The sequence below is a fragment of the Dermochelys coriacea genome, chromosome 21 (genome assembly GCF_009764565.3).
Source record: "Dermochelys coriacea isolate rDerCor1 chromosome 21, rDerCor1.pri.v4, whole genome shotgun sequence".
Taxonomy (NCBI): domain Eukaryota; kingdom Metazoa; phylum Chordata; order Testudines; family Dermochelyidae; genus Dermochelys; species Dermochelys coriacea.
The window spans coordinates 8,539,844-8,555,832 of NC_050088.1; the positions used below are offsets into that span (position 1 = coordinate 8,539,844).

General features: G+C 43.2%; 1 protein-coding gene across 1 annotated transcript; it reads left to right on the forward strand.

Annotated features, from left to right (window-relative positions):
• The first annotated feature begins 5,705 nt into the window (after positions 1 to 5,705).
• Positions 5,706 to 15,129, forward strand: LOC119846211 (acidic mammalian chitinase). Its single transcript, XM_038379544.1, has 11 exons — positions 5,706 to 5,730; positions 6,613 to 6,642; positions 9,705 to 9,906; positions 10,834 to 10,890; positions 10,997 to 11,162; positions 12,071 to 12,195; positions 12,678 to 12,801; positions 12,947 to 13,132; positions 13,675 to 13,794; positions 13,917 to 14,058; positions 14,873 to 15,129. The coding sequence occupies exons 1-11, from the start codon at positions 5,706 to 5,708 to the stop codon at positions 15,127 to 15,129; spliced, it is 1,434 nt and encodes a 477-aa protein (XP_038235472.1).
• Positions 15,130 to 15,989: the final 860 nt, after the last annotated feature.

A 15,989-nucleotide genomic window follows, 5' to 3' on the forward strand; every position in this document is an offset into this window, starting at 1 on the left:
CTAATATCATTCTGAGGTGTACTAACAGGCGTGTCATAGGCAAGACATGGGAAGTAATTGTCCTGCTCTGCTTGGCACCGGTGAGGCCTCAGCTAGGTTATTGTGTCTGGTTTGGGGAACCACACCTTAAGAAAGAGGTGGACAAAATCAGAAAGAGTCCAGAGGACAGCAACCCAAACGATAAAAAAACCCAGGTTAAAAAAACTGACTTATGAGGAAAGGGTGAAAATACTGGACATGTTTGGTCTTGAGAAAAGAAGACTGAGGGGGGATCTGATAGTCCAATAAGTTAAGGGCTGTTATAAAGAGGGTGGCAATCAATTGTTCTCCATGCACAGTGAAGGTAGGACTCATAGAAAATTGGCATCATCTGCAGCAAGGAAGACTGAAGATAGATATTAGGAAAATCTTTCTATTATAAGGATAGATTAGTACTGGAAAGGGCTTCCAAGGGAGGGTTTGGAATTCCCAGCATTGGAGGTTTTTAAAAACAGGTTGGACAAACTCGTCAGGGATAGTCTATGTTCACTTGGTCCTGCCTCTGTGCAGAGGGCTGGGTTAGATGATTTTGAGGTCCCTTCCAGCCCTACATTTCTATGATTCTAAGATTGTGGGAAGGTAAATGAGGAGAAACGTTGATGCCCAAGCTATGGCAGAAAACTAGGGCAACAGCTATACCAAAACCAGAAAAGGACCACTCCCTTCCAGCTAACTCCTGGCAGATATAAATTATGAGCTGTGCTTACAAACTTCTGGAGAGACTAATTCTGCAATGAATCTTTCCCACAGCAGAGCAGACTCTGGGTGATGACCAGGCAGGATTTAGACCTAATAGGAACACTTGTGACCAAGTTCTTGCTCTTGCCACCTGTATAGAAAACAGCTTCCAGCAAAAGGAAAAGACAGGGCTGTGTATTTTGATTTGCCAGCCGCATATGATACTCTGTTTACATCAATGAAGTCATTGTTGCCCTTTTTTTGACCCAAGTGGAGAATCCGATTTCTGGGCCATGGGAATGTTCCCATTGGAAGTCTGGTATTCTTTTTGATGCAATCTTATTTTTTAACAAGGTGTCATGGGGGCCTCTACTCATCATTTGTCAGCACCTCCTCCTGGCCACTCTGGGGATTGGCTCTTTCAGCCCGACACCCTCTCCTTGTAGTTCCTCAGCCCGCCGTCTCGCTTTCTCGGTCTGTGGGCCCTCTCTTGCTCCTTGGGAGCTGCAGGGCCTCATCTTCATGGCTCAGCCCTCCGGCCAAGTCACCAGATTCCTCTCCTTCCAGAGTAACATCAACATCTTCCTTGCCATCCCAGGCAGTCCTTAAGCCCACTGCCCTGGCCGGACCACTCCCTCAGCAGCTAGAAAGCATGGCCCCAGACAGCCTCCAAGTTCACTGCCCAGATTGTGCCACTCACTCAGTGGCTGGTAGGGGAACCCAGGCCCGCCCTCTACTCCGGGTTCCAATCCAGAGCCCGATCTCCAGCAGCAAAGCTCTGGGCAACCACAAACCTTCCTGCCCTCCCTTGGACTACTTCCAACCTTGCTTACCCCAGGCTCTCGTTCTCCACCATTCTAGCCAATCCCCTTTCCTCTGGGTCTGCTAGACAAACCCCTCCTTTTGGGTCCAAATCCCTTCCTCTCCTTTGTCCTAGGAAAAGTGGCTGCAGCCCCTTTCCTCTTGCCAACTCCCTGGTTTCACAGCAACCCTGCCTGAGCTTCAATTAATTAGGGCTCAATTCTTATCCTAAATGTCCTCCAGCTTGCAGCCTAATAGGTTAATTGGCCCCTTTGGCCTACGTTAACCCCGTCAGGGTGAGTGTGGGAAGCACACCCCATCACACAAGGAATGGACAAAGTCCTGCTTCTCCAAGTGCAAGAGGAACCACGAACAAAAGGAGCAATTTCTGAGCTCATAGGTTCAAGCCTCTTTAGCCAACAGACCCCAAAGCGTTCTCTCTAGCTTTTTCAAGGGTCACACTGGAAAAGATCTATGGCATGGCCGCTGCTGGCTCGGGTCAGCTGACACAGGCTGACAAGCTGTGTGGATGTTCAGGCTCAGGCTGGAGCATGAACTCTAGGGACTCTCCACCTGAGTCGGGCCAGCTGCAGGTTTATTATCCCTGTGTAGCTATACCCACTGTGCTCACGAGCTACTGCTTGGCTTTCTTACTTTTTGCCTCTGTCTGTTCCTGTATGCAGTGTAGTTGTAGCCATGTGTCGGTCCCAGGATATTAGACAGACAAGGTGGGTGAGGAAATATATTTTACTCGACCAGCTTCTGTTGGTGAGAGAGACAAGCTTTCAAACCACACAGAGCTCTCCCTCCGCTCTGGGACCTGAAGAATCATGGACTGAACAGAGACAAAAAGAAAAGGAGTACTTGTGGCACCTTAGAGACTAACAAATTTATTAGAGCATAAGCTTTTTTTTTTTTTGCATCCAATGAAGTGAGCTGTAGCTCACGAAAGCTTATGCTCTAATAAATTTGTTAGTCTCTAAGGTGCCACAAGTACTCCTTTTCTTTTTGCAAATACAGACTAACACGGCTGCTACTCTGAACAGAGACAGTGGATTTACAGCTTATCACAACAGTCTGTAACCCATTAACTCCCTATTGACTGCAGAAGTGTTAACAGGCCACTCTACCTTGAATGATCCCTTAGAATATGGGCTAACTGGGTATGCTCAGCAATCTATTCCACCTTGCATTTAGCTATGACTTCGACCTAATAAAGAGCTCTGTCTCTCTCACCAGCAGAAGCTGGTCCAATAAAAGATATTACTCCTCACCCACTTTGTCTCTCTCTCTTCTTGTCTGTTCTCAGTTTCTGTGTGTTCTCACACACCTCCCACATACCCAGTCCTGCTGACAACCCCTTGCCTACATGGAGAAAGCTTCTGGGCCTTGTTTTAGATGTGCCCGCCCCCAAGCTTTCTTATAACTATCTTAAATGAATGGCGCAATCACACCTCAGTTTAAGCGAGGTTTTAACTCAACCCACAACAACGTGTCACCCAGCTCATAACATTATTCTTGTCTTAAATAGATGCAACTGAGAGCAGAACTAGACCCTAAGTGCCTTTAGTTGGCAAAAATGGTTCAGGTGAGCTGGGTTAACTAAATTGTGTATAAAAATCCTACACCTTCTTGATTCCAGCCAGACTAGAACCTAGACTAGAAAATCCTTGTATACACAGATTATATAACACAATATCTGTGGTTGTACAGTAACTATTTAGTACTGTGTAATCTATTATATAATCTAAAATTAATCAGTAGAACAAGCATTCCCAACAACAGTCACACTGTAATCTATTTCTACCAGGGTCCAGCAGCTCTGTAAAATATAAAGACCGGTAACACTGTTTTCTTAAAAAGAAAAGGAGTACTTGTGGCACCTTAGAGACTAACAAATTTATTAGAGCATAAGCTTTTGTGAGCTACAGCTCACGAAAGCTTATGCTCTAATAAATTTGTTAGTCTCTAAGGTGCCACAAGTACTCCTTTTCTTTTTGCGAATACAGACTAACACGGCTGCTACTCTGAAAACTGTTTTCTTAGACTCAGATTCTCAAACGGGTCCACCGTACCGCAGACATTGGTTTCCATTTTAGAACGTGTTACTTGCTGCTAATCATCAAATGCCACAATCTTCCCATGGTTTTGGTGATAGTAGGATAGCACGGCCCAGAGGGAAGCATGACATAAAAGCCAGAGCGAGGCAATGCTGGATCAGTACAGAGGCAAGATGGCCAAGCTGATGCTTCTTACCCGTAAGTCCAGCTCTGTAACTTCTCTTATAGTGGCATGTACTTGGGGCAGCTAACCACTCCCACTGTTCATGATAAAGCTAGTGTGCTAGTTCTATCAAAGTGAACATGAGCGTGTGTCCTCCAGCTGATGTATGGCCCAGAACCCAGTATCAGGGAATGATAAGTAGCACTGCCCCTAGAATTTAAAAACAAGTGCAGCAAAAATTCTGAGCAATGCTAAAATATAAAAAGAGAGAGAGAGATGTTTTAAAAGACTTACAAAGAGACTAGTTAAAGGAAAATGGAAGTTTGTAAATATAAATGTTAATTAAAAATACAGCAAGATGTTTTCCCACATGCATAATTGGCGAGAAAACGGTCTACTGCAAGGGACAAAGAGGGAGGCAGTGTTTCCTAGTGGATACAGCACCAGCAAGGCATTCAAGAGACCTGGGTTCCGTTCATAGCTCTGCCATGGCCTGCTGAGTGACCTTGAGCAAGTCACCTCCCTGCTCTTTGCTCTGATACTGACCACCTTTGTAAAGCACTTTGAGCTCTATGGACGAAAAGTGCTTTATAAGAGCTAGGTATTAATAATAATGATACTTTATCATAATCTGTGATATGAGTTATACATATTTTATTTCAGAGGGGTAGCCGTGTTAGTCTGTATCAGCAAAAATAATAAGGAGTCCTTGTGGCACCTTAGAGACTAACATTTATTTTATTAAACACTTGTTAGAAAGCAAACATTAGAAAGCAAAAATAAACACACTTCTTGATATTCCCATTGTTTTTATATGCATTCCCAGTGTTGTTTAAACAGCTGCTGAATTGTAAAATACATTTCAAAGATATGAAGACTCAAAGTTGTCAATGAACCAAAGAGAATTGCTTTCTTTACTACTGCCATATTCTAAAATGCACAGTAATGAGGCACAGGAGATATTTTAGGTGAAGCCCTGATACCAGTCAAGTGGTTGCCTATTCCCAGGTTTAATGTGGTAATTATTTTTTTTTTTTTTTTTTTTTTTTTTTACACAGGTTTGGCACTTCTGCTGAATGCACAGGTAGGTAGGAGTTTTTTTATTCTGAAAACACATTATTGTTTTTGTTTCCCCTTTGGGACAGGAGGATATTTTAATATATTCTGTATTATTTTAGGAGTACTTGTGGCACCTTAGAGACTAACAAATTTATTTGAGCATAAGCTTTCGTGAGCTACAGCTCACTTCATCGGATGCATCCAGTACGTGGATGAGAAGCTGTCCCGGAGGATCCTGGAGCAGGCTCGGATCCAGCAGGAGGAGCTGGACGCATCCAATGAAGTGAGCTGTAGCTCACGAAAACTTATGCTCAAATAAATTTGTTAGTCTCTAAGGTGCCACAAGTCCTCCTTTTCTTTTTGCAGATACAGACTAACACTGGCCGCAGCCCTCATTGGCCTGGAGCAGCAAACCGCGGCCAATGGGAGCCGCGATCGGCCGAACCTTTGGACGCGGGAGGTAAACAAACTGGCCCAGCCCGGCAGGGGCTTTCTCCGCCCAAGCAGTGGAACAAGTTTGGGAACCAATGATCTAGTAACATTCAACAAACCTATTAAAAGATTATTTGCATTGCAAATAATACATTACAAAACATTTTCATTAGGGACATTAAAATAGTGTAAGAACCAGCACATTGGAAAATTCATGTTTATCTCCTTAGGTCTGCCCTTTCCACATTGGCAGGACAATTACACAAGATAGGTTACCTAGAAAATGGCATCTATTGTATTACAAAGGGAGCTTGGAAAGTTTTGCTGATTTATCCATTAGCTAACCATTAAACTTTGTTAGATATCACATCATTTGGGTCTCTTTGATTACAAGGTGACTGTGTGATAAAGAAGGAGGCTACATGGTATAAAAGGACGAGAGAAACGTCATTGGATCAGTACAGAAGCAAATCATGGCCAAGCTGATCCTCCTCAGCGGTAAGTCCATGCGTATTATTTTATATTGGTGCATATTTTTCACAAGAACTGTGCAGCTCTATTCTTGATCACTTTAAGCTGCAATTGCAAAGAGACGTAGCACATCACTAGGTCCCTACGGAGCACTTATTCTGTGTTGCATTGGAGCATGTGCTGAAGATCAGATTCACCGTACTAAATCAAGCCATTTGGTCCAGCTAGACCAGTGGTTTTCAACCTGTGGTCCATGGATCTCTGGGGGTTCGCAGACTGTGTCTAAGGGGTCCGCAAAAGGTTGTCATTACCTTCTAACAGTGGTTTTCAATCTGTGGTCTAAGATTTCAAAAGGTGTCTACACCTCCATTCGAAATTGTTTAGGGGTCCGCAAATGAAAAAGGGTTGAAAACCACTCATCTATTCTAGTGCTTTGCCCATAGCAGTGGACAATGCCTGTGCTTGGAAGAAGGTCAAAGAACACCCCAATGATGCACCAACCAATTGTGCAATGCTGTACATAGGGTGGAAAATTCCTTCCTGATCTCCTATGGCATCAGTTTAACAGCCTGAGATATGATATGTGATCATTCCTATCTTCAGGACTTATCGGTCAATTATCTGTCCTTCTTTATAAATACAGCTACAGTATTTGACTCAATCTTCCGTGAATGATGTATGCTAAATTCAATCCCTGAATATCTACAACTTCCACTGATATCACTTATTCATGGGCAGGATTTGACCACTTGTTTGCAAGGTACATCGTTGGGAAGGTCATATTCATGAGTGCAATACGGCATCTTATGACTAGAATTGATTGGAGGTATTTGAGCCCTAGACTTGTGAACTGTTTATGTGCATTTTGCATTTTATTCCGCTTTTCTTTACTTTTACTTTTCTTGACAGGTCTGGCACTTTTGTTGAATGCTCAGCTGGGTGAGTATTTTTCTTAAATGACTTTGTTCTTTCTTTGATATTTACCATATCTTACTTGTATTATGTCCCACCCATGAATTAAGCCCTATATAACTATTTTCAAATGTCTGAGGCTCATTTAAAATGGATCCAAACAAAACAGTGATGTCCCATCTACATCCCACTCACATAGCCCCTCTACAGGAGATAGCAGTCAAACAGATAGAGATACATAGAGCATGGTGAACAAACAATTCTGTGAAGTTGGGAATGGGCAACAGGGAATGGATCATTTGATGATTACCTGGTCTGTTCATTCCCTCTGAAGCACCTGGCATTGGCCACTGTCAGAAGACAGGATACTGGGCTAGATGGACCATGGGTCTGACCCAGTATGGCCGTGCTTGTGTTCTTAAGATAGCTCATCCACAATGGCAAGTATAGGAAAACAGGAAAGCATAAAATAAACTCTTAGATATAACCCATCCCTTGGTTCCTCACAGACCTACATTGTATGAGGAGCAAGATGGGCTTTAAGGAGAGCCCAACATTCAAATGCGTGGCGATCATAATTTAATTAGTGCACTCAGAACAGTGCATTAAGCCATCACATTCAATCAGTGACCAAGCTCCATTTTCCTTCTCTGCCGGACAAAACTGATGAGCTGTTCTGTTGTTTTAAAGGTAAAGATATAAAATCCACATAAAATTGACAGGCTCCAATTCTCTGGTCACTTGCACTAGATTTACTAATGTAAAACTGCACCCCAACTCCGCAGTCAGATGTGACTCTCAGCCAGCTAGTAAAACAGAAGGTTTATTAGATAACAGGAACATGGTCTAACATAGAGCTTGTAGGTGCAGAGAACAGGACCCCTCAGCTGGGTCCATTTTGGGGGGCAGTGAGCCAGACAACCACATCTGCACTTCACTCCATGTCCCCAGCCAGCACCAAACTGAGACTCTCTCCAGCCCCTCCTCCTCTGGGCTTTGTCCCTTTCCCGGGCCAGGTCACCTGATTCCTTTGTTCTCCAATCCTTTAGCTCTCACCTTGCAGGGGGGAAGGACCCAGGCCATCAGTTGCCAAGAAACAGGGTTTCGGCCATTCTCTGCGTCCAGACCCCTGCACACACCTGCCCTCTAGGGCTCTGCAATGACCATACACCCTTATCCCTCCACCTAGATACTTAAGAACTGCACAGGGGAAACTGAGGCACTCCCACACTATTCAGAGGAAACATGAAGACAGGCCAGTCCTTGCTTACAGACAGCCCCCCAACCTGAAGCAAATACTCACCAGCAACCACACACCACACAACAGAACCGCTGTTCTGAACCTATCCTGGCAACAAAGCCAGTTGCCAACTCTGTCCACATATCTATTCAGGGGACACCATCATAGGGCCTAATCACATCAGCCACACTATCAGAGGCTCGTTCACCTGCGCATCTACCAATGTGATATATGCCATCATGTGCCAGCAATGCCCCTCTGCCATGTACATTGGCCAAACTGGACAGTCTCTACATAAAAGAATGAATGGACACAAATCAGACATCAAGAATTATAACATTCAAAAGCCAGTCGGAGAACACTTCAATCTCTCTGGTCACTCGATTACAGACCTAAAAGTGGCAATACTTCAACAAAAAAAACTTCAAAAACAGACTCCAACGAGAGACTGCTGAATTGGAATTAATTTGCAAACTGGGTACAATTAGCTTAGGCTTGAATAGAGACTGGGAGTGGATGGGTCATTACAAAAGTAAAACTATTTCCCCATGTTTATTCCCCCCCCCCCCGTTCCTCAGATGTTCTTGTCAACTGCTGGAAATGGCCCACCTTGATTATCACTACAAAAGGTTTCCCCCATCCCACCACCGCTCTGCTCACCTTAAGCGATCACTCCGATTACAGTGTAAGCTTTCGTGAGCTACAGCTCACTTCATCGGATGCATCGAAAGCTTACGCTCTAATAAATTTGTTAGTCTCTAAGGTGCCACAAGTACTCCTTTTCTTTTTGCGAATACAGACTAACACGGCTGCTACTATGAAATCTGATTACAGTGTGTACGATAACACCCATTGTTTCATGTTCTCTGTGTATATAAATCTCCCCACTGTATTTTCCACTGAATGCATCCGATGAAGTGACCTGTAACTCACGAAAGCTTATGCTCAAATAAATTTGTTAGTCTCTAAGGTGCCACAAGTCCTCCTTTTCTTTTTACTAATAGTGTAACACTACTGACTTCAGTGGCATCACTCCTGATTTACACCCTTGTGAGTGAGCAGAGAATCGGGCCCATAATTGATTTTGACTAGAACTGGTTGAAATTTTTAAGTCTTGTTTTTGGGTTTTGTTTTTTTTTTTAAATCACCCAAACAGCTGGGGACACTTTTTGAAATTGAAAATGTTGACTTTTCAAAATGATATATGTTCAGATTTGAATAAAGGGGGAAAACGTTTTTTTTTTAATTCTCTCCTTTTTTATCAGCTCTCATATTAATAGAATAGACAAATGCCTAAGAATTCAAATAATACTGTTTGCCTGCCATAATTAGCAATGTTATCCAACCTTGCCATTAGTAGCTTGGTTGCTTCCATCATTAGTATCCTCAGTGGGTCAAATCAGGATATCTGGATTATATCATCAAGACATTAACTGGACATTCATGGGCTCATTCATACCTTCTACATTTTATGAATTGTGGCTCCACAGACATTGGTACAAGGCCTAAATGGGGGAGTTTGAAGAAGATATGCAGCAGCCTTCTGTGTCTTCTATTCCTATGTTTCTACACTGTGCAAAAATGCTGCATTTTTCCTGAGGGTTTACTTTGTCAGCATTGACTTTACTTAAACTACCTCAAAGCAGCAAGCACCATGTCCGGTAGTAAGTGTTTTCAGAGTTGGGTCTTAAAGGATTAGAAAGTTCCTCCTCATCATCTCTACTCTGAGGTCCCTTTGGTGTAGCCAGAAAGAGTCCTATCTGTGGCCATGCTTCATTTTCATGAACCAGGGTAGTTTATTATGACAAATATCCCTGTAACATCTCCCCCTCCTCTCGGCCAAAAACAGGTTCTGCCTATCTGCTAACATGCTACTTCACCAACTGGGCCCAGTACAGACCAGGCCTTGGGCGCTTCATGCCTGATAACATCGATCCATGCCTCTGTACTCATCTGATCTATGCCTTTGCGGGCATGAAGAACAATCAGATCACTACCATTGAATGGAACGACCTGACTCTCTACAAATCTTTCAATGGTTTGAAAAACCAGTGAGTAACCCAGTGACAAGAAACTAAAGATAGATTTGTGCATTAACAGCTGACTGTATATACTAGATCCTTAAAAACCTCTGCATTATTATGAACAAGGCACTGAGACTTCAGAGTGAAGCACACATGACTACTAGCTTTATGGATCATGTCTGCATTGCAGGGGCATCTGCAAAGTGCTGGCTGAGCTCCCAAAGTCCTGACCAGCCTGCACTGGGCTGAGCATGAAACCTAGAGACAGTGTCTTCTTTGGTTGCTCTAAAGTGCTAGGTCCCAAAACACCATAGTAACCACCCTTGAAGATTTGAGGTATTGTTGTAGAGGGAGATGGTACAGCAGCTCAAGAGAATCCATGTCTAGAACATTATTTACCTTCAGTTACTATGATCCTATATCCAAAACAGATTTCTGGGAACTTAAAGCAATATACCCAAGTATATAGTCTATCTATGTATATTATATATATGTTCCCATTAAATACATATCTAAATCAAACTGAGCTAATTTCAACAATGAGTGATCAATTGGGAGATGGCCTATCAATTTCTAAGGCTCACTTAGGGGTGAAATGTGACACAGTGGATAGGAATCAGATCTGGGGTCCTTTCCTGGCTCTGCCACTAACGTGCCGTATGACCTTGGGCAAGTCACTTCCACTCTCTTTGCCTCAGTTTCCCCATCTGTAAAACAGGGATAATGAGATGCTTATCCCTCTGTAAAGTGCATTGAACTCTATGGCTATAAAAGAACCACTATAAAGAGCTAAGTATTACTGAGTAAGGCAAGGCAACACAACGAATCTCAGAGCACACTAGTCTCTCTTCTATCTCAGGACAGCAATTATAATACAGTGGGAAATACCAAACCAGAATTCCTCCATTTGTTCTTCATTCATACCACCCCTCCTCCCCATCTCAATCTTTGTAGGAATGGACAACTGAAGACCCTCCTGGCTATTGGAGGATGGAATTTTGGAACAGCTCCGTAAGTCCAACCCATCCCTTTCTCTCTGACTGCATCCTGGTATTTTGAACATTTGAGGGCATGAGCGAGGCAACAACCTGACTCCTTTCCCCTTTTTCCTCCCTAGATTTACTGCAATGGTTTCCACTCCTGAGACTCGCCAGACTTTCATCAGCTCCGTCATCACATTCCTGCGCCAGTATGAATTTGATGGGCTAGACTTTGACTGGGAATACCCTGGCTCCAGAGGCAGCACAGCTCAGGATAAGAGCCTCTTCACCATCCTTGTTCAGGTAAGGAGGAAGCCAGCTCCTTGGTGCTGAAAGAAACCTCAGTAAGAAGAAGAAGAAAAAGTCACATTGTTTGTACAATGCACTAAAAATGCTCCAGAGATGCATGTAAAATGTAAAAGCATACATGATACCAAATACTTGTGATCTTAGCAGAATTATTTATTCATTAATTAGTATTCAGCTCAGCAAATGTCCATGGGATTCTATAGCATAGACAAGAATGCTGGATCTGACCATAAATCAGCTGTAGGTTTATGATCATATGGAAGAGCCCTTAGTACTTGTAATTTCACAGCTGATGAATATTAAAGGCGGGGGTGAAAATTTCAAAAGGGTGTAAGTGACTTAGAAGCTAAAGCCCCATTTTCAAAAGTGACTTAAACACTTAGACCCAAATTTTCAAAAGTATCTAGGTGTGTAAAAATGCAGACAGGTACCTAGTGTGATTTTGAGAAACGCCTGAGCACACTGGACACCTAACTCCTCTTAATTTAAATGGGAATTATGCACCTAACCCACTTAGGTGCTTTTGAAAATCTGACTAGTCAACTATCTGCATCTTTAGGTGCCTAAGTGCCTTTGAAAATCTTAGGAGTCTCAATGTCATTGAAAAATCAACAGGACTAGGGATCTCAAGTGCTTAAGTCACTTTTGAAAGTGGCACTTAGGAGTCTAACTCACTTAGACGCTTTTGAAAATGTTACCCGTCTTCTTCACATTGCCAGACAGAATTAACAAAACATGGGTGGACAAAATCGAGCAATCTAATGGCCCTACTCATTGCAGTAAGAATTCTCAAGGAGGGAATGGGGCCATTTCTAATTCACCAGGTGCACATCGAGGACGACCAGTGTTCAGTGTTGCCGCTCCTAACCAATTATGGGTTGTTGTTTTTTAATCTGCCTTAGGAAATGCTGGAAGCCTTTGAGCAGGAAGCCAAGCAGGTTAACAAATCCAGGCTCCTGGTCACCGCTGCTGTGGCTGCAGGGCTCTCTAACATTGAGTCAAGCTACCAGATTCCTCAGCTTGGCCAGTGAGTACCATGCTTTCAGATATACTCTTCATCCCTCGCTTAAAGCACAGGCCACATTCGAGACAATGAATATATTTCACTGTGAAAACCAGCTTCATGTCCAAAAGCCTCAAGCCTGGCTGCCAAATTAGGCACCTAAATAAAGAAAGCCCTGATTTTCAAAGGTGCTGGACACCTTGAAACTAAAGGTTTCAAACTAAAACTTATGGGAGCTCTGGGGCTCGGCTCCTCTGAAAACTCAGACCAATATGGATTCAGGTGCTTGACTTGAGCCACTGAAGTTTGAAAAATTTGGCATCTATAGTGAACTTTTGGCACTTAAAGCAGAATCTATCCTTTACAGAGAATCTTTAAAGTAGATGCTAAAAATACAGGGGCTGTTTATATCACTGCTTCTAATTAGGCTTTGAAAAACCACTGTTGATGAGAAAATGAACCATTCCAAGATGAAGACAATAGCGAAGGTAATTTTATCTCCTCAGGTATCTGGACTACTTTCACGTGATGACCTATGACTTCCATGGCTCTTGGGAGGGATACACTGGAGAGAACAGCCCCCTGTTTCAAGGCCCCGCTGACACTGGCAGCAATATCTATTTCAATATTGTAAGTATATCTTGACCAAGATCCTTTAAGGCCCATAATGGTAGGAAATTAAGAACAAAGAATTGATCCTTGAAAACTGCAGTGATGGAAGAATTTACCTGCCACTTGTGATCCAGAGTCTGTAATTCACTGACTATTTTTATAGGACTATGCCATGAATTACTGGAAGAACAACGGTGCCCCAGCTGAGAAGCTTATTGTTGGATTCCCAACCTATGGACACAATTTCATCCTGAGCAATCCATCCAACACTGCTGTCGGTGCTCCAACCTCAGGACCGGGGCCTGCTGGACCTTACACAAAACAGTCTGGGAACTGGGCTTACTATGAGGTGTGTGTGCTATGTAGTTGCAGTGCACAAGTGAACAAAAATATCTGCTTGTTAAAACAATCTCAGGCCATCACAATGCATATAAATCAGAGTATAAATACTTCTATCGGAATAATTGTAACTGAGTATACAGAAAAGCAATTGTGACATTTAATATTAATGAATACTTAATCAACCCCCATCATGGATTAACTGTTTTTCCTCTTTCTGCTTAGTTACTGCTAGAATTAGTCCCAAACCAAAACTCAGGAACCATACATCCCAGACCTCTGGAAGCAGAGTATGAAACATGAATTTAAATTTCATAGCTTAGCTCCTCAGTGATTGACAATAAAAAGCTGACATCTGTCTACTATGTGCTAGAGAACAGGCCCCCGAGTATAGGAGCCCACAAGGCCACCCATAAAGTACGAGATGAAAAAAAGTGAATCTGCTTTGTACAAGAGTTGTTGCTTCAAAACTGCTGTTCCATTTTCTGTCCATTGGCTATGTGGTTGCAGCAGTGATGGAAGATTGTTTCTGTTTCACCCCCCTGTTTTTAGATCTGCACCTTCCTGAAGAATGGAGCCACTCAAGCATGGGATAGCCCTCAAAATGTCCCCTATGCATACCAAAGCACTGAGTGGGTGGGATACGACAACATCAAGAGCTTCAGCATCAAGGTACGATGAGACCCTCTGACCTATCAAAACCAGTGGGATCCCATTCTGCATCACTGTAGTTCCTTGAGTCCCTTTTTTGTAGGGTTTGGACTGATCTTGGCTTCTTTCCTGGCCCTTAACAGGCGCAGTGGTTAATGAAGAACAATTTTGGCGGTGCTATGGTGTGGACAATTGACATGGATGACTTCACTGGCACGTTCTGCAACCAGGGCAAATTCCCCTTGATCAGCACCCTGAAGAACACTCTTGGACTGCAGAGCACTAGTGAGTGACTCCAGCAGGACGGGCTCCCAGAATTAACACCCTTTCCTCAGATGTAGATGAGAATTTGAATACGCCCACTGGTGTATATAATGCTGAGCTACACCGTCTCAAAAGAAGCAACTTTATATCCCTGCCCTACAATTCACCTTCCATTAAATTCTCCTTTTGTGACTCCCCACCCCAACTTCCAGTCAAAGCATGGCTCTTTAGAGAGACCAAATTTGCTGGGATTCAAACAAACTGGTTTACTAAGGGGACTCCCTGCTGTTGCTAACCTAGCCTGAGCTAGTTTATAGATGCCCCTGCCATCTGGCAGAGCCCTTTAAAGATCTGTGTTCTAAACAACATCCCACTCTGGAAAAAATTAACAGCTGTTCTAGTGGATCCCCTTGGAGATCAATCTCCTTTTACTTGAAGCTTGATTATTTTACATTCCTGGGCCCTAATTGCCCAGTAATTCCACTGAGTGCAACAGGTTTACAACAGAGGTGAGTCTGAACCTCTGAATCCATCAAGAAGGTACCCACTTACCATCCGATCCAAAACCTGCTTACGCCAATGAAAAGATTCCCATGGATGTCAGTGGGAATTGGATTAGATCCTTCTTCTTCCAGTGTTTGATGCGGTCATCATGAGGCTCAGCCAGCGCACAGGGGGCCTGTACCTCTCAAAGACAGCAGACTGTGCATGGTATTGCCCTGCTTCTAAGCACTGCATCTAATAACCATGGTCAGATACGAGTGATTGGGCATGTTATAAAATAATGGTTCATTATAGACTGATCTGTATTAAGTATCATCATTTTCTGCTTTAGGCTGCACTGCTCCTGCTCAGCCCATTTCTCCAATCACAGTGGCTCCCAGTAGCAGAGGAAGTGGCAGTGGAAGCTCTGGTAGTGGCAGCTCCTCTGGTGGTGGCAGTGGGTTCTGTGCTGGCAAAGCCAATGGCCTCTACCCTGTTGCCAACAACAGGAATGCTTTCTGGCACTGTCTGAATGGCATCACTTATGAGCAGCATTGCCAAACTGGCCTGGTCTTTGATGCGAGCTGCAGCTGCTGCAATTGGGCATAAACCAGGATCTCCAAGCAGATGAATTTGATCCAAATTCCCTATTGCTTTATGCATATCACTGAAACCCCAAAATTCTGAAATAAAAGCCTGTACATAAGCCCTCATGTGTTTTTCTGTTTTGCTGGACAGTGACTTCAGTGTCACTTTTTATCGTTTTAGATTTATTTTTAGATAATGTGTCATTTTTAATTTGCCCCGGGAACAGAAATTTTATGCTTTGTATTAAAGGATCACCAACTGAGATCAGGGCCCTATTTTGGTAGGCGCTGTACATGTACACAATAAGAGACAGTCCCTGTCCCTGAAGAGTTTACAGTTGACACACAAGCACACAAGAAAAGATAAAGGAAGGTTTATTATCCCCATTTTGGGGAGCTTAGAGAGACAGTGTGACATGCCCAAGGTCACACAGAGGGGTCTGTAGCAAAGTCAGGAATGAACTCCTAAATACCAAACCAAAGCCTTCATCACAAACCAACCAATATTGTTCTCAAGGAAAAATGCATGTGTCCCAAAGTGTGAAATGTGCCATTTAAAACTGTTTTTATCACACTGTCAGCTAGACTTTTGCTGAGCAGAAACGCACACAACAGTAAAAACACCAGAAGTTGCGAGAGTCTTGTCTAGCACTCCTATAGTTGCTCCCAGCAATGGAGCAGCACCCAAATTAACAACAGAGGGAAATTTCTGGCCAATAAATCGAGTGAAGAAATCCTCCCAAAAGGAGCCAAATCCAGTATTCTGCCCACTCATGCCAACTGCACATTTTGACAGCCATGACAGCAGCTCCTACTGCCTCAAACATAGGTGAGATAAGAAATAAAATGCTGGCAGAGTTAATCCAGACTAAGACTGATTTT

Coding starts and splice junctions, on each gene's coding strand:
- LOC119846211 (XM_038379544.1), top strand. CDS start 5,706: ATGGCCAAGCTGATCCTCCTCAGCG. Junction 9,907..10,833: donor TTCAATGGTTTGAAAAACCA/GTGAGTAACCCA, acceptor CAATCTTTGTAG/GAATGGACAACTGAAGACCC. Junction 10,891..10,996: donor TGGAATTTTGGAACAGCTCC/GTAAGTCCAACC, acceptor TTTCCTCCCTAG/ATTTACTGCAATGGTTTCCA.